The sequence below is a fragment of the Marmota flaviventris genome, chromosome 11 (assembly GCF_047511675.1).
Source record: "Marmota flaviventris isolate mMarFla1 chromosome 11, mMarFla1.hap1, whole genome shotgun sequence".
In the NCBI taxonomy this organism is placed as follows: domain Eukaryota; kingdom Metazoa; phylum Chordata; class Mammalia; order Rodentia; family Sciuridae; genus Marmota; species Marmota flaviventris.
Genome location: NC_092508.1, coordinates 86235105 through 86256219, shown reverse-complemented (window position 1 = coordinate 86256219; position 21115 = coordinate 86235105). Strand labels below are relative to the sequence as shown.

General features: G+C 32.9%; 1 protein-coding gene across 1 annotated transcript in view; it reads left to right on the top strand.

Annotated features, from left to right (window-relative positions):
* The window catches only part of Arhgap15 (Rho GTPase activating protein 15), a 630363-nt gene that overhangs the window by 298065 nt on the left and 311183 nt on the right, over positions 1-21115 (top strand). The window contains exons 7-8 of the mRNA XM_071619213.1: positions 10118-10216; positions 11371-11500. Coding sequence (XP_071475314.1) covers positions 10118-10216; positions 11371-11500 — 229 coding nt within the window. The remainder of the gene's footprint in view (positions 1-10117; positions 10217-11370; positions 11501-21115) is intronic.

The following is a 21115-nucleotide window of genomic DNA, read 5'->3' as shown; positions in this document are numbered from 1 at the left end:
CATCTAATTGTTTCGGAAAATGATGTACAGTATGCAAAAACCTGAATCTGATGCAAATAAGTCTGTATGGCACTAAAGCTAACAGGTGTTCTCATTAATGTAAGTAGACATGGAACAATTCTTGAATGTTTTATAAACACTCAAAACCATTGCCAAATATGTTACAATAGCATAGATGTACTTACATATTGCAACATCTTTTATTCTTATTGTGCAACCTCAGCACTTATTAATAGAAAGACTTGTGTGATTAATAATCTAGTGGCAACATTTCTTTCTTCTGCTTAAGTCACTGTATTTTAAAAATTAGCTATCTAAAAAAATTATTAGTAACATAACTACTGACACTTTCCTACATAGTTTGTTTATTAGTATTATCAGTTCTTGAGTAAAATTAATGACTGCAACATTCACAGATCAGCAGTAAACACCTTTGTCCATTGAAGGTCTCTAAATAAAGTTCTACCATTAACTCAGATATTAACTCTTTAAAATTTTGAATCTGTGATCAATCGTCCATACTGTCAATTCTCAAGTAGAAAGTTCCAAATATAGGGTGATATATTATCACAACATAACACATCGGTGGCTTTGGAGTATAGATTATCACAACATAACACATCGGTGGCTTTGGAGTATAATCAAGAACATTATATTCTATGGACATGCATTGAAATACAGACAACTCTTGGTTTCTCCTGGCTCCTTCAAGTTTGCAATCCTGTTTTCTGAAGTCCAGGTCTTGTTGATACATGGAAAAATACAGTCTTCAGGTGACTGTACTCAATCTTCACAATTGTTTGCCTATTCTACTCTGATGAATTATGATCAATAGATGTCAAAAAATATATTAGCTACATTACATGAAAGAATGAAATTGTATTTCAGCCTTCAAATTTTATTATAATAGAAAATTAGTTAAATGTATTATGCCATATCAAGCAAGAGAATGGTATGCATTCACTAAATGAATAAGATAGGTAAGGTTTATGTATTTACAATTTTCTTAGTGTTCCTATGTGTGGGTTATTCATCAATAGCAGACAAATACCATTGGCCTTAAGGTTACTTTAGCATAGTAGGGGAATGGAAAAATCAACAGTGCATTGCAATGTAGACCAATTTGTGCTGTGACAAAGGGAAGTAGGATAGCATGAGGGCATTTTGGGAGTGACATCTATTTCACAGAAGCCTTTACTGAAAAGGTGACATCTAACTTTATTTAAATGATTTAATAGAGGAAGTCAGAGGGTTCTAGGCAGCAGAAATGATGTGCTCTAAGGAAAGAAATGAAAATTAGTATAGGACAGCTGGGGAACAAAAAGATTTTCAGTATGACTGGATTTTAGAGATGTTGAGGGAAATATGGAACAGGGGAACTGCAGAGCAGGTAGGTGCCAGAGCACACAGGGTCTGGCAGACCTAATTAAAGAGTTTGCACTTCACTGCAACAGCTGTGGGGAACCTCAGAATGATATCAAGCAGAGGAATTGGATGATCAGTTCCAAGTTTCAGAGAGATCATTTTGGCTGCAATATAGTGTATGGAATAGAAAAGACAACATGGATGGGACAGTGGAAAAAGCAAAGGGTATTTTAACTAAATCCTTGTGGGTGATGATGTATTTAAATAGTTAAATTCAGAAAAGATTTCATAAGTGTTGTGTTACCTTTTTGTTGCTATGACCAAAATATCCAATAAGAACAGCTTAGAGGAAGAAAGATTTATTTTTGGCTCAAGATTTCAGAGAATTCAGTTCACATTTGCCACTCCATTGCTTGAACATAAGGTGAGGCAAAACCTCATGGTGGAAGGGCATGGCAGAAGAGCATTGCCCAGCTCATAGAAGCCTGGTACTGGAAATAGAGGAAGGGACCAGGGACAAGATATAGTCTTCAAAGTTAAGCCCCCAATGATCTACTGTCTCCAACCCATGCCCCATCTGCCTGTAATTTTCATTGATCCACCAAATTAATGAATTAATTGATGATAGAGCCTTCATGATCCAATCATTACCTAAAAGTCCCACTTCTCAACATTGCTATACTGGGGACAGCCAAGCTTTAGACATTTGAGACTTTGAGGGACATTCTAGATCCATACCATAAAGTATACATTATATTTTTCATTAAAATATAAACATATACACAATGTTTATTAATGTATCCAAAAGGTATGGAAAGAGAGACAACAGTTCAGTATATCATGGGGAAAAAGGGATTCTGCATTTATATTAAGACTTTTGAATTTTAAAAAAATCCTCAAATTAGACTTATTTAAATAATGATAATAATAATATCATTTCAATTTGATAAGGATGGAGGTAGCATATGCCCAAATTTCATCTAACTAGATGAGTAATTGAGCACAGTGACTAAAGTTCAGGATAGAAGTGGCAGCAGGAATATCTGACCAGTGGATACCAGTAGGCACAGACCTCAGATGATGTATTTATCTGGAGACAATTGCTCCTCCCAAGTTTCAAAATTAACATTAAGAGTCATAAAACTCTATTCTGACATCTTTTTACAACAACTGCTTAGATTAGTCACTTTTTCAGTCACTTTTCATATGAGCACCACAGGCAAAAGTTTGGGTGTAGCTGCCTGCAAAACTGTGGAAACTGTTAAACTATCTACTAATTACTTGGATAGTATTCTTTCATGAATATTGAGAAGACTCTTTCTCAGTACTTAAAATATTTTAGCACAGATAAAAGAATGAACACAAGTTTTTGTTTGCTTGTTCATCTGAAAAAAAAATTTGAGTGTAGACATTTCATTAATAAACAGAAAGGTAGAATCGGCAAATGGCATGGGGTGTAAATGTTCATTATAGGCCCAAATTTTATTATGCAGAATAAATCTCTGAAGTAAGAATGCATGAACCAAATTATTTGGATGTCAAAGGTACAGCTCAATTTCAATTAAAAACCATGGGTTTTTTTAAAGGTTGGCCCTAAACCTTATATTTCAGAATGCTCTTGAGATCTGTCGTGTACATAGCTCAACATTTGTTTACTTTCCATTAAATAAGAAATTGCTTACATGGGCAGGTTATGTTGATATGATGACACCACTGAGGTTTCCAATAAATGTACATGCAAATCAATCAACCCAAACACATTGAAAACATATCCAATAAACATCTGGAAACTAATGAACGCACATTTGTTAACACAGGGGGAGTTGTGGAAATGCAGGATCCATTGGTGGCCCAGCTTATTTAGTAGCATGTGGATTTAGGAACATTTCACAGAGTCAGAAGAAACAGGGTAATTATAACATAAGGTTCAACATCTTTAGATATGTAGAACATTTTCCGTTGCTTAAAACAAATATTCCCTAAGAAAATATAAAACATTTTTCTGACTTGCAAAGTTTTTGCAGTCTATCATTTAAATTACTTAAATAAAGGGAGCTTTACTGCTCCCCAAAGCTGAGAATATAACACCCTCCATGCATATTAGCTTGATCTTCTTGACAGACCAGAGAAGTGTTTGTGTGTGCCAATTAAAACAAAAATGGGTCCCTAGTGGCTTGTTTCTCACACAACTTCTGAAGACTGCTATCATTGTTTGCTGGGGTAACCCTGGATAAGGCTGCTATCCAAAGTAAACAAACTTTTCAAAACTTTCATGACAGATGGGGGTTACAAATGCATTTTAATAAGGAGTTGCCAAAACAACTTTTTTTTTTTTTTTTTGATAATCAGTATATATTTATTTAACATCTAGCAACATTGGGAACACAAGGCAGTTACTTTCTCACAAAATGCTTTAACAAATAACATTTTTGGAAAGACAAAATGAAGACCTTTTACTTCAAGCTAGCTTTATGTTAACTTTGCTCTGAAATTTAAAAAAAATGTTAGAAGTTATTTAAGCAGGCTGTAAATTTTAGCCAGCAATGCAGCCTGATAATGTAATTCCTATGGCGGCCATAAACACCTTTGGAAACAAGTAAGATAACTATTAATATAACCATGAACATCTTCATTTTATAAGATATATCAAATGTGGAGTGATGCAAGATGAAAACAATGTGAATCTGGGTTTTTTAAGCATTATTGTTTGATTTTATGTTTTAATATCTCATTATAATGTAGCCAAAATATATATCCATATTTTATGCTGTGAGTATTAAATAAAGATATGGCCAAAATTAATAACATAAAAATAACTCATATTCACATCAAATAAAGTAATTATATTTTGATATAACTTTTTATTTCTACTTAATTTAATACAAATGTAATGATTTCATCATGAAGTCCAAAGTATCTCCAAATATAATAATAATTAAATTCCATTCCCCTTATCCACTTATTTCTAAAACCATTGCAGCCATATCATCTAACATGTTTTAGGACTCTTTGGACATTTGGTAAATTTTATTATATATTTCCTACATACAGTTTCAGTTTCATTAGGATGGAATAACTTCTTAGATTCTCAGTCACAGACTGATTCTAAGAAAATTATGAAAAATATTTGTTCAAATATAGGATTGTTTTAGTCCTTTTTTAGGATTTGAATACTTTTTTATTTAGATGCCTCAATTCTGCCTGATGCTTTTTTTTTTCCATAGCAAGGGAATGGTTGTTTTGGAAAAAGAAAAGAAAGAAAAATGTCAGAATAGGGATGTTAGGTGATTTTCAAAAATTCTGCTGTCTTTACCATAACAGCAAGGAATGAACAACTTTGTCTAAAGTCAATATTCCAAATCACACAACTGAAACCAAATCATCATGGCCTTTTCCCATATACATACACACAGTCCTTAACTGTATACACTGTTTGCTGAGAACTCATGAACTTAAAATCAGTATCTTTGTAATTTCTTAATTCTGTCATTTAAATGATGCCAATTTGATACAATGGCATTCTTGTTTTCCTCATTTGCAAAATTATTTTATGGCAGTGGAAGGAAGCTGCATTTGGAGAATGTTTATTATGTGCTATGAGATCATTAAAGCTGATATCACTTTGCATAACAAGTGATGGTATTCATATCCTTAATATGCTAAAGTTCTGATACAATCAGCCTTTAAAGAATAAGATATCATGACCAGCGGTATATATATAATTTCATGATGTAAATGTGACAGCAGTAATTACTCCCTCCTCTGAAATCTTGACATGAGAGTTGTTTGCACCACTCACACTTAGTCTTACTCTAAGCCATTTTATATTGTTATTTATGTTTATATGCATATGTCCTATTTATTCAAACAGATTGTGAATTGTTGAGGTTGGGAGTTGTTAGCTTCTAACAATGTGCCTTGGACTTAATGGATGCTGAATCAGTCCTTGTTGATGATCAGGGGATTAGGTGGATGATCAGTCATGAACATATCCTCTCACAGAATTATCTGTGGAATTTATTTTGCAATTGGAAGGGTAGTATATCAAAGAGAAGGGAGCACAATGTCATTCATCATCTCTTGCATCTTTGGTAATCTCATAATGTATATTTGAGATCAACTGGAAAGGAAGAAGTCAACAATATTTACCACTCAAATATTTTGCTGATGAGACATCTATCTATAGCATAAATTAATCCATTGAGCATTATATCCATTTGGTTATTATATATAAAAAACTGGCATTGTCTAAATTAAAATATTGCAATGTTTAGTCTGTGGAGCTGTGAATAGTTTTAATTTGAGTCTTTGTAATTTTTATTTTTCCATTCTCTACAATAAATTTATATTATTCTTATAATCAGGAAAAAGGTGTTCTACAAGGGATTTGTACCAATTCTAAAAAATAAATCTTTGAAAATTTTAATAGTATAAATGCCATTCTACACAATAGCTTCTCATTTAAATAAAAATCTAAGACCACAAAATCTTACTGCTGCAATGAATATTGGCAAAGTAATACTTAATTGGCAATATTACAAATATAAATACTACTCTTAAAATGACAGTAATTATAAATCTAAATACTATTCTTAAAAATAATTTAAAATTCTTTCAATTAACACAAAAATAATCAATTTAATCTAAATCTATTTTTTTTCCTATATACCTCTTATCTGAGATATTGGAGCTTGCATATCCTTGCCTCCATTCAGGGGAACCACAAGGACACAGACCAAGTTTCCAAGCCAAAGAGAAACTATTGTTGTTAATACCAAAAAAGCTCTAACAGACATGTCTAAAATTCTGTAGGTTTTTCAGTGGATATACGTATGTAATTCCTGGGTATGTATTAATCTTTACCACATGCACCTCAGATAGAGCATTAATCTCCAGGATATTTAAAGAACTCAAAAAACTTAAAACCAAAAAGCAAATAACCCAATCAGTAAATGGGCTAAGGAACTGAACAGACACTTCAAAGAAGAAGAAATACAATCAATCAATAAATTTGTGAAAAAATGCTCAACATCTCTAGCAAAGATGAAATGCAAATCAAAACTACTCTTCATATTTCACCTCACTTCAGTCAGAGTGGCAATTATCAAAAATACAAGCAACAATAAATGTTGGCTAGGATGTGGGGGTGGGGTGGGGAAGATAAACTCATACATTGCTAGTGGGACTGCAAATTGGTGCAACCATTATGGAAAGCAGTATGGAGATTCTTAAGAGAACTTGGAATGGAACCACCAATTGACCCAGCTATCCCACTCCTTGGTTTATACCCAAAGGACTTAAAATCAGAATACTACAGTGACACATCCATATCAATGTTTAAAACTTAGGTGTCCTTCAACAGATGAATGATAAAGAAAATGCAGTATATATACACAATGGAATATTACTCAGCCTTACAGAACAATGAAATTATGGCATTTGCGGGTAAATGCATGGAGCTGAAGAATATCATGATAAGCAAACTAAGCCAATCCCCCCAAAACTAAAGGCCAAATGTTTTCTCTGATATGTGGATGCTAACTGACAATAAGGGTTGGGGAGCTAGGGAAGAATATAGTTACTTTGGATTTGGCAGAGGGAAGTGAAGGGAGGGGAACGGATAGGGGGTAGGAAAAATAGTTGAATGAATCAGACATCACTACCCTGTGTATATATGACTATATGACCAGTGTGAATCTACATCATGTACAACCAGAAGAATGAGAAGCCATACTCCATTTATGTATGACTTGTCAAAGTGCATTATAATGTCATGTATAACTAATTAGAACAAATAAAAAATGAGAAAGATAATTTTAAAAAATTAAGTGGTCCCAATTTAGAGTAAAAAAGTTTGACACAAATTTCCCCAGACAAGTACTCAAAGATATTTATTATTGACAATATTAGCACACTTTGTTAAGGCTGCTCTGATGCCCTGATATACCCCTTAAAATATGATCCAGTGGAGATGGCATAAGACATTTTGCTAAAGTAGGCTTCTAAGCAAAATGGAGACCAGCAGCTCTTACCTAAACCTATTGTTTTCTGTAAGTTCTTCCTTCATTGCCTCACTCCAGCATCTGCCATGGAAGCAAAACATGATATAGAGAGAGTACATTAGCATGGCTAATATCAGATACTTTATCCCTGTTATTAGTACTGTATCATTTTACGTTGTCATCATATGTTGTCAATCATAAGTTTCAGTCAAAGTTCACATTCCTTGCTAGTGACATTTTTTCCCCAAGAGTGTTAAAAATTCAATTGTTCAAAGTGCAAATATGATTCAGCAAACCACGTATCAGAAATCCTAAAGAGGTAATGTAAAAATGTGGATTGAAAGCCCTGAATTAAATGGACTTTACCAGTCAGAGATTCTGAAACTACTTTCCTGTGAGTGACTGGAATAGAGCAGAACAAAGTCAATTACTGAGTGTAATTAAGAAGTGGATGCATTTAAACTGTAGAGAGCAGTAGCAGACTTCTCCAGACTGCCTAGTAACTCAAAAGATTAGTGGGAAGACAGAGGAAAGGATGTGAACTGGATTTCTCTGGCAGTATGATTTGAATGAATTGCATTCGTATAGTTCCCTCATCTCGCTTCCCAAAATGAATTTATAAATCACTGATTATGTATGATTAATGTAATAATATACATGGACAAAGAAACTTTCAAAATACATTTACTTCTGATTGTGTTACCAGTAAAAGATTCCCTTTGCATTGCATAGTATGCACCAAAAATGCAAATGCATTGCTGAACTACTTATATTTTATCACTCTTTGAATTTACTAGGCCAAAAACTGAACTATGTTGGCTCTCTCATAAACCCTCACAATACAGTAAATCTAATTATGTTTGTTTCTTGTACTTTAAAAATGTTGCTCCTTTTTATAATTTTAATAATGGCTTATTTATACTGGCAGAGAATTATTATATTAGATTGTACATTGTGCTTGGACTAAATTCATTTCTGTGTATAATAACAAATTATTGCATATAGTATATTCATAATCAAAATATTTAAACTTAGGATAAAGGTAGAGGTCAAGGACATTACTAGCTTTCTTGAGTTAGTTAGAAATGACCTTATATTTTTAGATTTCTCCTTCTGAGGCAACATTTTATAAAGTAAATATTTGGGACTTTATTTAAGTAAGGAATATTGTAGTGGTGTTCAGATAATTAGGCAAACATCAGCTTAGCTGTCTTTTACTGGATACATAAAACAGAGGACTATTTTGAGCCATCCCAAATCTTAAATGCATTTTTTATTTTTAAAGAGAGTGATTTGCCCCAGTAATCTGCCAAATTCTAGTGTGGGTAATTAAATCCTATTATTTTCTAATATTTCACTTATTATAATTGCATACGCTTTGGACAGCTCTTCTTACTGTAGAAGGGGCCAGGCTTGATAGGGGAACTTACGTCACTCAAGAAGAGCTGCTTTGCAGTACAGAGTAATGTCGCATCTTCATAGATTCTTTATGAAAAATAAATGAAAAATGAGTATATGTGCACATGTGCCATCAAAAATTTCTTAAAAACGCCAAGACATTCTCTTTAAATGTTGCCATAAGAATCACAGAAAACTTCAGAGTAAGCCATTTGGGGTAATAATTGTCACTTTAATCATAGAGTTTTAAAGATGGCCTCAAGCACGATTTGTGATTTTCTGAACTGGTGCCACATTTCAGCATTCACCTCCTATTTAGAGCAAGTAAGGCTGAGAAGAGGTGACTGGCTCCTGATTGAGTATGCTGAAATGCCAGTCTTCTCAACCTCTGAAGCCTTGCTTGATGTGTGACAGTACTTGGGAAATGTTCATCTTCCTCTTGCAACAAAAAGTCAATAATACAAAGGGAAAATCTTCACAGTTCAGATTGATGGCCTCATACAAAAAGCGTGTCCACACCCACTCTAATCAAATTCTCCTCAAAGGAGCCCTTTATGTGTGAAATCAAGAGCATTGCTCTGTTTCTATAGGGTCACATCCTTCTGTCACAATTCTGGGGAGAAAAAAGATTTACTGCAGTGAAAAATGTATAGTTGCATGCTAAGAAGCACTGCCAACTACTTAACAGCACTGAGAGAAGGGACACAGGATGTTCACTTGAGAAATACCCTCTAGTAGGGGTTCAAAGATGTAAATGAACTTTTATTCTAACATACTCCTTTTGTGGGGAAATTGGCTCTTTATTACTTTCCTATAGATCTTTATGATAGGAAAATAGAAACAGCCTAATGGTATTCATCCGTATGACCTTTTAGAAAAGTCTGCATTAGTCTCTTCGGTAAATAATCTGTTTTAGAGCCCTCCATAAAAGGAAATCAAATATAGAGATACTATTAGATTTGAAAAAGACAAACAGGAAAGAGCCCGAAGTGCAGAATGAATTCTGACACACCCGGTTACATTTTTCTGAGACTTCTAACTTAAGTGTGCACTGTCTGTATCGCTCTGGACTTCCTGCCTTATTTCTCCTGAAGTTGGAGCAATTCAGCTTTAGCCTACTCTGAGTTAATCGTTCTATTATTAAAACAATAATGTATTTGTTATGACATGAAAAAAACAGTTTATAGAGAGTACTTCAAAATGATCCTAGCCTCCCAGTTCCCAGAAAGACAATTACTGGAAGACAAGAAAATATTTCAGTGTATTAAACTCTGTTTTAGAAGATTGTTTTTTTTCAAATGTAGGAGATCTATCTCACATGGTTTTCTCACCTGTCAATATTTTTTTTTCAGATCACAACAGTATCAGGAAATGAGTTCCTTCTACAGTCAGATATTGACTTCATCATATTGGATTGGTTCCATGCTATCAAAAATGCAATTGACAGATTGGTATGTATTTGTTTTGGCTGTTACCTTTATTAGTTAAAATGTAGTCATTTAAATCTTATTGCTCAGTCATATAACACACTCACATTTAAACAGAGCATATGGACTGAGGGATATTAAGTTCTTTTAAGTTTAAATAGAGTCCACTAGGAACATTTTCAGCAGACAGGATTTGTGGGACTAAATGTCATTTAATTTCTCTCTTTCAAAAATGCAGTGCTTTTTTTTTCTGAAATAACATGGACATTCATTTACTAGAGGTTGTAAAAAGCACACAAGCGCTTAATAACTACTGAGTTTTTACATTTCCAGTTTATGCAGCTTCTAATACTTATTCTGGAAAATAAATATTATTAAGGCCATATTCCCTGTTATAATACCAGTAAATAATAATCCTTTGTGCTGATTTTTATTGTTCTTCCAACTAGGTTATATTATTCTTCTCATGAAAATTACACATCTAGAACTTCATGAAATTATCTTCAGTGATACCAGAATATGTTTTTAAAAGAATCAAGTTATTTAAAACTACTTATTCCATACTAATTATAATTTAGCTCATTAATATTTGTAAAATCTTGAGGGGAAAATATTCCTGAGACTTTTTAGTATGTTGTGCAATAAGAAAATACATTCTCTGTGATTTTGCTGATATTTGATTGAAGTCTTTCATGTTATCACTTTGAGATCAAAACTTTAAAAATAAAATAACTTACCCCCTTCATTAATATAGTCCCCATAAACACACAAAAAGCACATAAGTTGTTGTCTTTTAGAGTGGACTCTGGGCCCGAATTGCCTGTTTGAACACTGACTCCATCACTTACTAGCTGTGTGGCCTCAAGCAGATTATTTCCTCTTTTGGCCTCAATTTCTTATTAAGTAAAAATAATGGTGGCTACCTCATTGGATTCCTGTGATGATTAATTGAATTAATGCATGAATGCTTGGAATAATGTGCACATTTAGTAAGCACCATGTGCATATATGATCTATTATTAAATTTTAATATAGAGCTTAGAATAGAGAACCTATCTTAAAATAATTACCATATTTCAAACATTCCTTTAAATCTAACATCAAAATAGAAACAAAACTCTTTAGTGAATACTTTCTTCATATTAAAATTATTGAGTCTAATTGCTTACTGTTTCCAGCCAAGGGATCCAAGTTGTCCATCAAGAAACCTGGAATTATTCAAAATGCAGAGATCCTCCAGTACTGAATTGCTAAGTCATTATGATAGTGATGTGAAAGACCAGAAACCAGAACACAGAAAATCTTTAAGTGAGTACTTTCTCTGACTTGTTCATTTTAACTTTGTCTAAATGCAGTGCTTATGAAATATAAATGCATGGAAATCAAATTTAAGCCAAACTCATACTTCTCATGGAAGATTCGTAGCCATTTCTTGGCTAGGGATTCATGCACTGGAGGGCAGTCTGGGCACTTTGCTCACATCATTGTTGGTAATGCCTTTTGAGAAAATAATTATTCCAAGGTCATGGTCTCTGCTTACAGCAAACCTCTGAATCTCTGAGTAATAGCCATGGAGTTCAGGTTGGTGATTGATTTTGAGAGTGGGAAATGTCAAGCGTCTCCAAACCTTGGAATGCTGAATATTTAATTTCCATACATTAAAAGGTATGAGTGACCACCACAGTTGGGCCAACTTAAGCCAACAGGCTATGCAACTTTGCACATTTTCAGACCACCAGAAAGATTTAGAAATGCACATTCCAGAGGTTGATAGAAAATATGGGATGTGAATTAGTAGTTTTCCCAGGTCATACTAGGTCTGCTATTCTAAAGTAATTGAATTTGGACTACAAAGAACTTATACCACTTACATAGTAAACCTCAGTACTTTTATAGATCTTTTCCAAGCCTACTGCTTCTTTAATAAAAGTGCACTATTAAAGCATGTCACTTTATTTCAATGACTTGGTTTGAGTCTCAACCTTCTACAAAAACAAGTAGATATTTTTAAAGTCATAGAAAACCCATTTAACAATGTCTTAAAACTATAGCATCTTTCTTGGATCCTCTACCTTCCTATCTTAATCTTCTGATTCACCACATTTTGGGACAGTTCTCTCTGACCAAATATCAGTTTAGTTACATCCTAACTTCAAATTTAAGGATGCCTCAGTAAGTTGAGAATGTACATGTGAATAAGTATGATGCTAGACAACTATAAGTATGTGTGTGATATATACATGATAGCATATCTTCCAGAACTGAATTTTGAGAACCACAAATCTAGAAATTATATAAGAATTTTGAGCATAAGTACCCTTTTGAAATTAATTCATTATTCAAAGACCCACATAATTGTCTCTTTTTGGTACTGGGTATTGAACCCAGGGCCTCAAACATACTAGGCACAAACTCTACCACTGAGCTATACCCACCAATACATACCATAATTTTCAACAAATATCATATACATATTTAGTTAGCCAGTTGTGCTAGTTGGAGTTTAAAATGATCAGTATTAATGGCTAGAAAACACATGATGTGGAAGGTTTGTGGAGAGTTAACAATGCCATATTTAAAGATTTTTTCCATATGATGTTAAAGTTTAGAGTTATTTCATTTAAAGAACATTTCCTTTAACTGCTGGTTATTAAACCATTTTAATTCATATGGAATCTGATATAAGGTAAGATATCAAAATTAAAATTCAGTTGTGAGTGCATATTTAATATTAACTACAAAAATATTTTGTAGTAAATAGAAAAAGGATATGTGTTACAGTTATTAGTTGATCTGGGATTTGAAAGAGACCTTGACATGCTTCTGAAGCCTGAAATTAGGGAGAAAATAAAGGTGTGCAAAAATGTATTTTAGAACTATCGAGGCTAACAGATTCTGTATTGGGCAGAATCTCTTTTAAACAAGTTTTAGTATACTACTGGGGTGGGGGGCAGGAATTCTATGGATAGAATACCTGCTACTTCTCTTTAGAATTTATTTTTCTTTGAGAAAGATAGTTATTCTCTCTGAAATTCAATCCTGCCTAAGGAGAAAAGACACATTATTTATTCTATTTGTTTTATGATATACCTAATTGTACAAGGATGCCACATTTACCTTTTACTTTGAAATTTAAAAGCCAGTTATAACTAGAAAATGTTTTGCACTTGCTATCTAGTAGTTGTTCTAAGTGCTTGTCTTACATAGTCTCATTTAAGGTTCCCCCTAACTTTATGACAGATACTATGATTAGAAGTTTTAGTTAATGAAAAAAATCAGCATTTAGCTCTTCAACATCATCCTCTTTTATGGATGAGGAAATGGAGGCTTGGAAAACTAAGGTATTATGTATGAAGACAAGTTATCAAGACTTGTTTCAAACCCAAATAATCTGCTTTTAGAACTTGTGATTTTAACCAAGATACCATGTGAAAAAATATATAGTAAGCTAAATCTCTATCAACTTTCAACTTGGATGGAAATGAATACATTAAATACTTTTTAAAATGACCCATAGAAATCAGTAGACTTAAAGGCAAGACCCAAAAACTTATTAAAAAAGAATTAAGATCAAATGTTCTCTTCTTAATTTGATTTTACTATTAAAATAAATAGTCATTTAATCTTTAATGCTAGCCCTGATTTTAGAAAATGCTTGGTTTCTGAATCTTGGTAGATATGTATAATTGTAAGCCTTATTTAGGGTTAGCATGTTTTTTGCAAGATACAATAGTTAGTATTGATCGATTTTTAAAAAAATAAGTTCAGTCCATATGTGTGTGTTCATTTTCACTAAAGGCGTATTGATTTACTCACCCATACAATGTCAAATTAGACTATATGTTTGAGATTGGTGCATTTTATACTTGATGATTCTAAAGATATTTTTTTCAAGTAGGAAATAGCCTGTCTGAAGCCCCTCTGATCTTGGTCCTAGATTTGAACACCCAAACTTAGATTTCTTACAACCTGCTTTTGATTTTTTGTCACCCTCTGGAGATTAAATAATTATGTGGAATCAGAGATTCACAGTATCCTCTTCCTCATTAGTAGTCGAAGCACAAACTTTATTGTCAGTTTGCTGCCTTTGGCTTCCTGTGCCCTTGATGTTCCCACGAGTTTTGTCGCCAAGATTGTAGGAAGATAAAGCCAGAATTACTTTTTTAAAAAGCATGTGAACATCATTAGCAACTAACAGGTGGTCATTTTTTTTTTTTTGTCCAGTTTGTCTGTTTAACATGGGAAAAATATGTTCTCTCAATGAGTGGATTCAGAAAGTTGTATTAAAATACACTTTCCTTTTTAAAATATGATTCTAACCTGCCAACAGTATTAAGTATTAATCAGATATTTTAAGATATCAGTTGAGTCTAACAGACAAGAAGCCAGAAAATTCAATGTAAGGGCCAAATCACTGTGGGAAATTCAGGACACCAGTCTGGGATGAGTGTAGGAGAGCAGCTCTCCAGGGAGGGCTGTTATGGAAAGTGGAGAGTCAATCAAAGACGATGCTAACATATTTCTCCAAGAGAAAATCTTCCACTGATGGCAAGGAGGAAAGGCCCAAATATAAACCCAGCATCAGATAACCCTAGAAAGGTTTTTTTTTTTTTTTTAACTTTGCTAAGCTTTACTTTCCAGATGTTTAAAAATGGATCTGATAGCATCCATACAGGATTGAGTGAGAATTTGAAACTAGAGATGTAAATACGTAGTTCACAGCAGGCACTCAATAAGTAGAAGCTCTTATTATTATCCTCTGTGTCCCCAAGCAGATGGTACCAAAATGGGCATGAGCCAAGGATGATGACTGGTAGAAGACTGGAGCAGGGTGTGTATACTTGACATCCTACTCCCCAAGTGTATAGAAAATAGGGAAAATGAGCCAGAATTGGATATGGGAGTCATAGATACAAAGGCCTAAATATGAGCAGCTGGTCTTTCCCCTGGCACTTCCCCAGGTGAAAATGGCAGCCAGAGTATTCTTGGGAGCAGCAAACCAGAACATAGTTGAAGGGTGCCAAGAGATATCTTGATTCTTTTATGCCCTGAAGAACATGCCATTAAGAAGTTCTAGTTAACAAAAGACTCAACATCTAGCTCTTTTCCTGTTGCTTTAGACAAAGCTCTAGTTTATTCACGTAATGGTACATTCATTGTTTTTTGTCAACAAATATAACCTAAAGATACACAACGAAAATTCTCTATGTAATTTGTCTGTGTATCCCTTCTTTAAAAAAAATATTTTTTATGGTTAGATTGTGCTTCAGTAGTAAATATATCATGTCTATCAATTGCCAAACTATAAAATCCATATGTGGAAGAAATTGGACAACTTTTATATAAAACTGAGACTTTATTTAGTATTTTAAGTAAGCACCCCCAAAATGAACATGAGTTATAAGAATGAAGTCAAATGATAAAAGAACTAAAAGGAAATATATTTCCTATTAGCTGTCCTTTGATTAAGTTATCATGAAAAACAAATGTGTTTTGACTGAAATCTTCAAGGTTCTTAGATGTGGATTTCTCAATTTCAAATCCCCAAATGATATGTATAATGCAGTTACAAGGACAAAGATTGGAATGGAAAACTTTAATTGAGATATTTATACAAGGAAGGAAATGAAAATGCTATTGGTAGTTAATGTTATCTTTCTTTTAAAAAGTTGCCTGAGGAATAATTATGATTATGTCATGTGAAAACAAGTTTAAAATAGAATGCAATATTTTTTAACTAAATAATTATAATACTGGCTGATGGCAACTGGAAGTAGGCTAATGTTCTCAAAATCCAGGTATAAATTAGTTGCTTAGAACTTGATACATTTTCTCAGGGAAACCATGTACCAGGCACAAAAACACACTGAGCTTTCTTCAGTCACATTGTTTCTAGCAAAAAACTCATTCTGAGTGTGCTATATCTCTGACCCTGAGAGCCCAGACTTCCCAATAGTATTGCTCTCCATCTGGTTTCCCACTTCCTACTACCTCACTTTTGCACCAACTCCACCAATGCAATTAGGAGTCTCAGAATAGCTTTGGCTAGAAGGCTGCTAACCCCTGACCCCCACCCCCTCCCCGTGATGGAAGGAAGAGAATGTAGAGCTCCAAGCCAAAAGAAATAGTGGGGAAAGGAGAGAATGGAGGGCTGTGAAAGGTTTTACAGCATGGATAAGAAAGTGAGTCTTCAACAAGGCAGATATTCTTTTTCAGAAATGTGCATAACAGATTAACTCTGGCATTGTCCCAAATGTTTACATTTGATGAATCTAGGTGGTAGATACACACGTGATCATGATGCTATTATTTTATGTTTTATGTATGTTTGTGATTTCCCTGAAAAATCATACACACATACATACATACACACATAGTTCATCACTTCCTGTGTACAGAATTCAATTTAAAAAATACATCTTTTCTATTTCCAACTTGAAAACTTTTAAATAAAGATCTAATTTGCCAAATATAAGATACATTAAGAAATTTTTTAAAAAATTTATGTAACTAATCATTTTCCTACCCCCCAAACATATATATGTATATATATATATATATATATATATATATATATATATGTATGTGTATATATATGGTATATGTATATGTATGTGTGTGTGTATATATATATATGTATATATATATATGGTATATGTATATGTATGTGTATATATACATATATACACATACACATATACTCCATGTATATTTATTTATTTTGCATGAGTTATAGGACTACTATGACCTTTCTAGTAACTATGTAAAATTTGTAAGATGTTTATTATTACCCAAATGGAAAACTCATAGTAGTTTCTTGGATAAATATGTAATTAGCAATTGTTTAAAACACATACTAAGAAGCCTGTCCTGGATACTCAGAGAAATACATATTTTAAAGACTTTATTTATTAAGAATTTTGTATAAAACAGCCTACTCCTGCCAATGCATGAAACTAAGAAGTAGTAGAAGCCATCTGCCAAGAAAAAGAAAACAATATTAAAATTGCACAAATGAATCCTATCTAGTTTTGAAGAATCAGGAAAGCTCTTACCTGGAAACAACAAAAAATTCATAATATTTGTGTAGCATACTATGGGTTATTATGTTGTCATGAGGACAAGGCTCCCTATTTGGGTGAAATGATTGATCGACTTGACTATTTTTTCTCTAAAACAAATATTGTCATTCTGACACCAATTTCATTCAATATTCACTTTAGAAAAATAAATTGTGGGAATGAAATGTGAAAATAAATGATTTTAGTTTACTGTAGTTACAAAACAACAATATCTAAAGAATAGTTGAGTGCCAATTCTTCACTCAATTGTTTCTCACTATTTAAGGAAGTTGTTTATTTTAAAATATTTCAGTTGGTAAAGAAAAATATTTTAAAATTAAAATTAAAATATATGTTGTTTAGGCTGGAGGTTTTAAAATTTGTCAGAGAAAAACATTATAGATTAGATGCATACTTGATAACCAGGCATCCAGAGTAATTTGTCAAAAGTGTTATTCACAAAGGTTGTGAGACTACTGTGGTCTTATGTGACCCAGTCGTTGTTCTGACATGTGTTCTCAAGACAGTTAGCAGTGAACCCAAGTTTCCTGGGACCCATAGATTGTAGTTTCTTTAAAACATTTACTTCTCAATGAATCATGTGATAAGAGGACTTAGCTATGAGTTGAGCAAAGAATGTTCTGATTAATATCTCCCTTCCCATCTGAGGGGCTGATCTTGCCCTCTGACCTGTGGGCATCCATGGTCATGTATCTTGTAGCATCAGCTACTCTGAAAGTCTATCTAACCCTATCAGCACTCCAGCACTAGATCACCCCATGTTCCTCCTGACCCTGGCAGCAACACCGTGACCATATTTCCCCTCAGATGAACTGCATTTAATCAATTTCTGATTTCATTAGGTCAAGTGGCATCTTTCTTTCAATAATAGGCCAAATACAGAGGGCTCTTTCCTCTAACTCTCCAGCAATATTTCCTTAGCATTAATACGCTACTGTGACTGTAAACAAGAGAAAAACAATGCTCTCTGATTTCCCCTGAAAGTTTCTCTCTATTCCATGACTACAAGAGGCATAAATTATTATATCTTCTTGTAAAGTTAGGTATATAATATATATTCATTATTGTCACATCAGGTTAAATTACCTTTCTTCAATGTAAAATATTTTCTTATAGTGATCCTATGCAGAGAAAAAAAAACATTATTTTGAACACAAATAATCTCCTCTTTCGAAACACAAACACAAAATTTATCTGGAGTATAGGAATGTAGACTACTTTTTTTTTACAAAATCCTAAAAGAAAGTAACTTGATTTTTAATGTATTTATTTATATGTCCCAAACAGGTCTTAAAATATTTCAATTATAAAAACATAGAAACTTTTAAGACTTTCTTAGAAAATAAATTTTATTTCTTATTATTCATACTTTAATCCAAATACTTTAATTTAAATTACGTATTGCTTTCACCCTAGAGTATGAACCAAATCTAAAAATACCATATTTCTCGAGAATTCAATGAAGTGAGATTCATACCTAAGAAATTTCTAACTTCTTTCAAGAAATGCTATATGATGACTTGGGTAAAATAAGTCTGTTAATTCATCTTTCTGTGATTATTTAAATGGCACCTGAAGACAAATGTTCCTGTTGTCTAATTTTTTCTAAAGTAAGTAGATATTCCCTATTTATATAAAAATTTAATAGACTTAAAAAATAGAGTCAAAACAGGAAATATCATGACCAAGTAGAAAATATAGGACTGAGATCCTGCTACCACATCTAGTATCCTCAAAAATCCAAAACTGAGATAAAATATTAAGAATAATTCCTTCTCCTTCTCCCACTTCCCTTCTCCTTTTCCTTCTCTTCCTCTTCCTCCTCCAATTAAGAACCACTTCTGGTCAAATTATTACATTGGGAATCAAAGGCCCAAGTTCCCCTATAGACAGCTTTTAACTGCCTATGCCCTTTTCCCCAGAATTTACCACCATTCCATGACCCACAGTTTATGTTCCAAGGAAATAGTGCTTATAATCATGATACATACATTACATGATGAGTTTTACCTTTAAGATAAGGTATTCTCTTTATTAAACAAACATCCTTTAAGACTAGCTCAGGCCATAACCTCTCAATATTTCTATCATTTTTTTAAAGGAAACATGTTTTTTAATAGTAAATTGAAGTTATACCCAACATTCTTTCTTTATTTATTTTTATGTGGTGCTGGGGATCGAACCCAGGGTCTCACATATGCAAGGCAAGAGCTCTACCACTGAGCTACAGCCCCAGCCCCTCTATCATCATTTTTATGTCCTTTTTTTTTATTTTGAAGAGTTACTATGTTTCATATTAATTCTTGAGGCTCTTTAAATTGCTATGACTTGGAATTTTCAAGGTGCTATTAGAGGCAATAAAATAAAAAGAAACTTTGTATTGTACAAAAATAATAATAGTTTTGATAATTCTAAAAGACTCGGAATACTTTTAATCTTGAATCAATTTAGTTTAAAAAATTTAGATTAACACAAAAGTTGTAGAAATAAAGTTATATTAATGTTGATCTTCAAGTAATATTAGTCTTCAACACCCTCCTCAAAATGTTATGTGAGATTGTATAAAAAAATTTGGGTCTAAGAATCAGAAATTTTGAATACAATTCTTACTCTCAGGATATACAACTATATGATTCGGACAAGTTTCATAAGTTTCCTAAAATTGATTTTCCTGGTAAGTATAATGGGTATTTTTTTATATAACTATAATATTATCAGAAATACAAATGTGGATTTGATATGTAATAGATCTAAAGATTGTACACACACACACACAACTAAAATATATCTAAGAACTTTGTAGGTTATATATTATGATATAAATATTGTATGTAATGATTTGCATGAGTGAAGTCTGAGTAAACTAATCATAAATTTTTCTACTATAAAACCACCAGTTTCTTTCTTTAGGAATATGCCAAGAATGCACTTTTAATACAGAATTTAAAAATGCAAATTAAACAAATATGTAATTTGCCAAAACTTAATTTTTAATATTGTCATTAACTCAGAGCATAATATATCCTTTAATTTTTTTTCTTTCCTTAAAGGACTCTGAGTGTCATGAGGCATAATGTCATTCCTGAATGTGAACCTGACATTATGGCAATCTCTAAATATTAAACTTGGCCAAATGTCAGTTATTTTTTGCATTACTGCAGAATATAGAATAGTAATACAACTGTAGAATTTTGAAAGAGTTTAAGTAATTTTGCATAAAATCTAGGGAAGATTTTGTTTATGTTATATATATAACATAAACAAAATAAATATGAATATATATATATTTAATAGAATAAGCCAGCATCATAAAGTATTTGGTGATAAGGTGATTGATTTTTATTGACTAGAGTAAAAAATATGAAACACACAGATACCAAGCCATTTATGAAGAGTTAACTTAAAGTTGCTGAAAATCTGGTCTCACCCAAGTGCATTTCATTGGCCAGGTGGCAAGTATACCTAGAGGCCCATCACATCCACTATATCAAAGGGATGGCAGGTGTTATCTGGAAGAGGTAATCCTAGCTGACCAGTACTTCTCTCATTTGCTTAAACCCAGTTCATCCTGATCCATTAGATGGGGAATGCCTGAAGAACATTAACCAGGACCTTCTAAGGATCACCCCTCCTCCCTTATAACCTAGAACAGAGTCTGAAAGCAGTGATGTTTAATATTAAAGGCCTGAGTGAATAAGTAACCTAATGACTGAGGAACCCATCCTGAATTTTATGCCCAAGGAATAAGAGGAAAGGTTGAACTGTGAAGCACTTATCTCTTAATGTGAGTCTTAGTAAGTTCAAAGCCAGCCTCAGCAATATAGGAAGGCCCTACGCAACT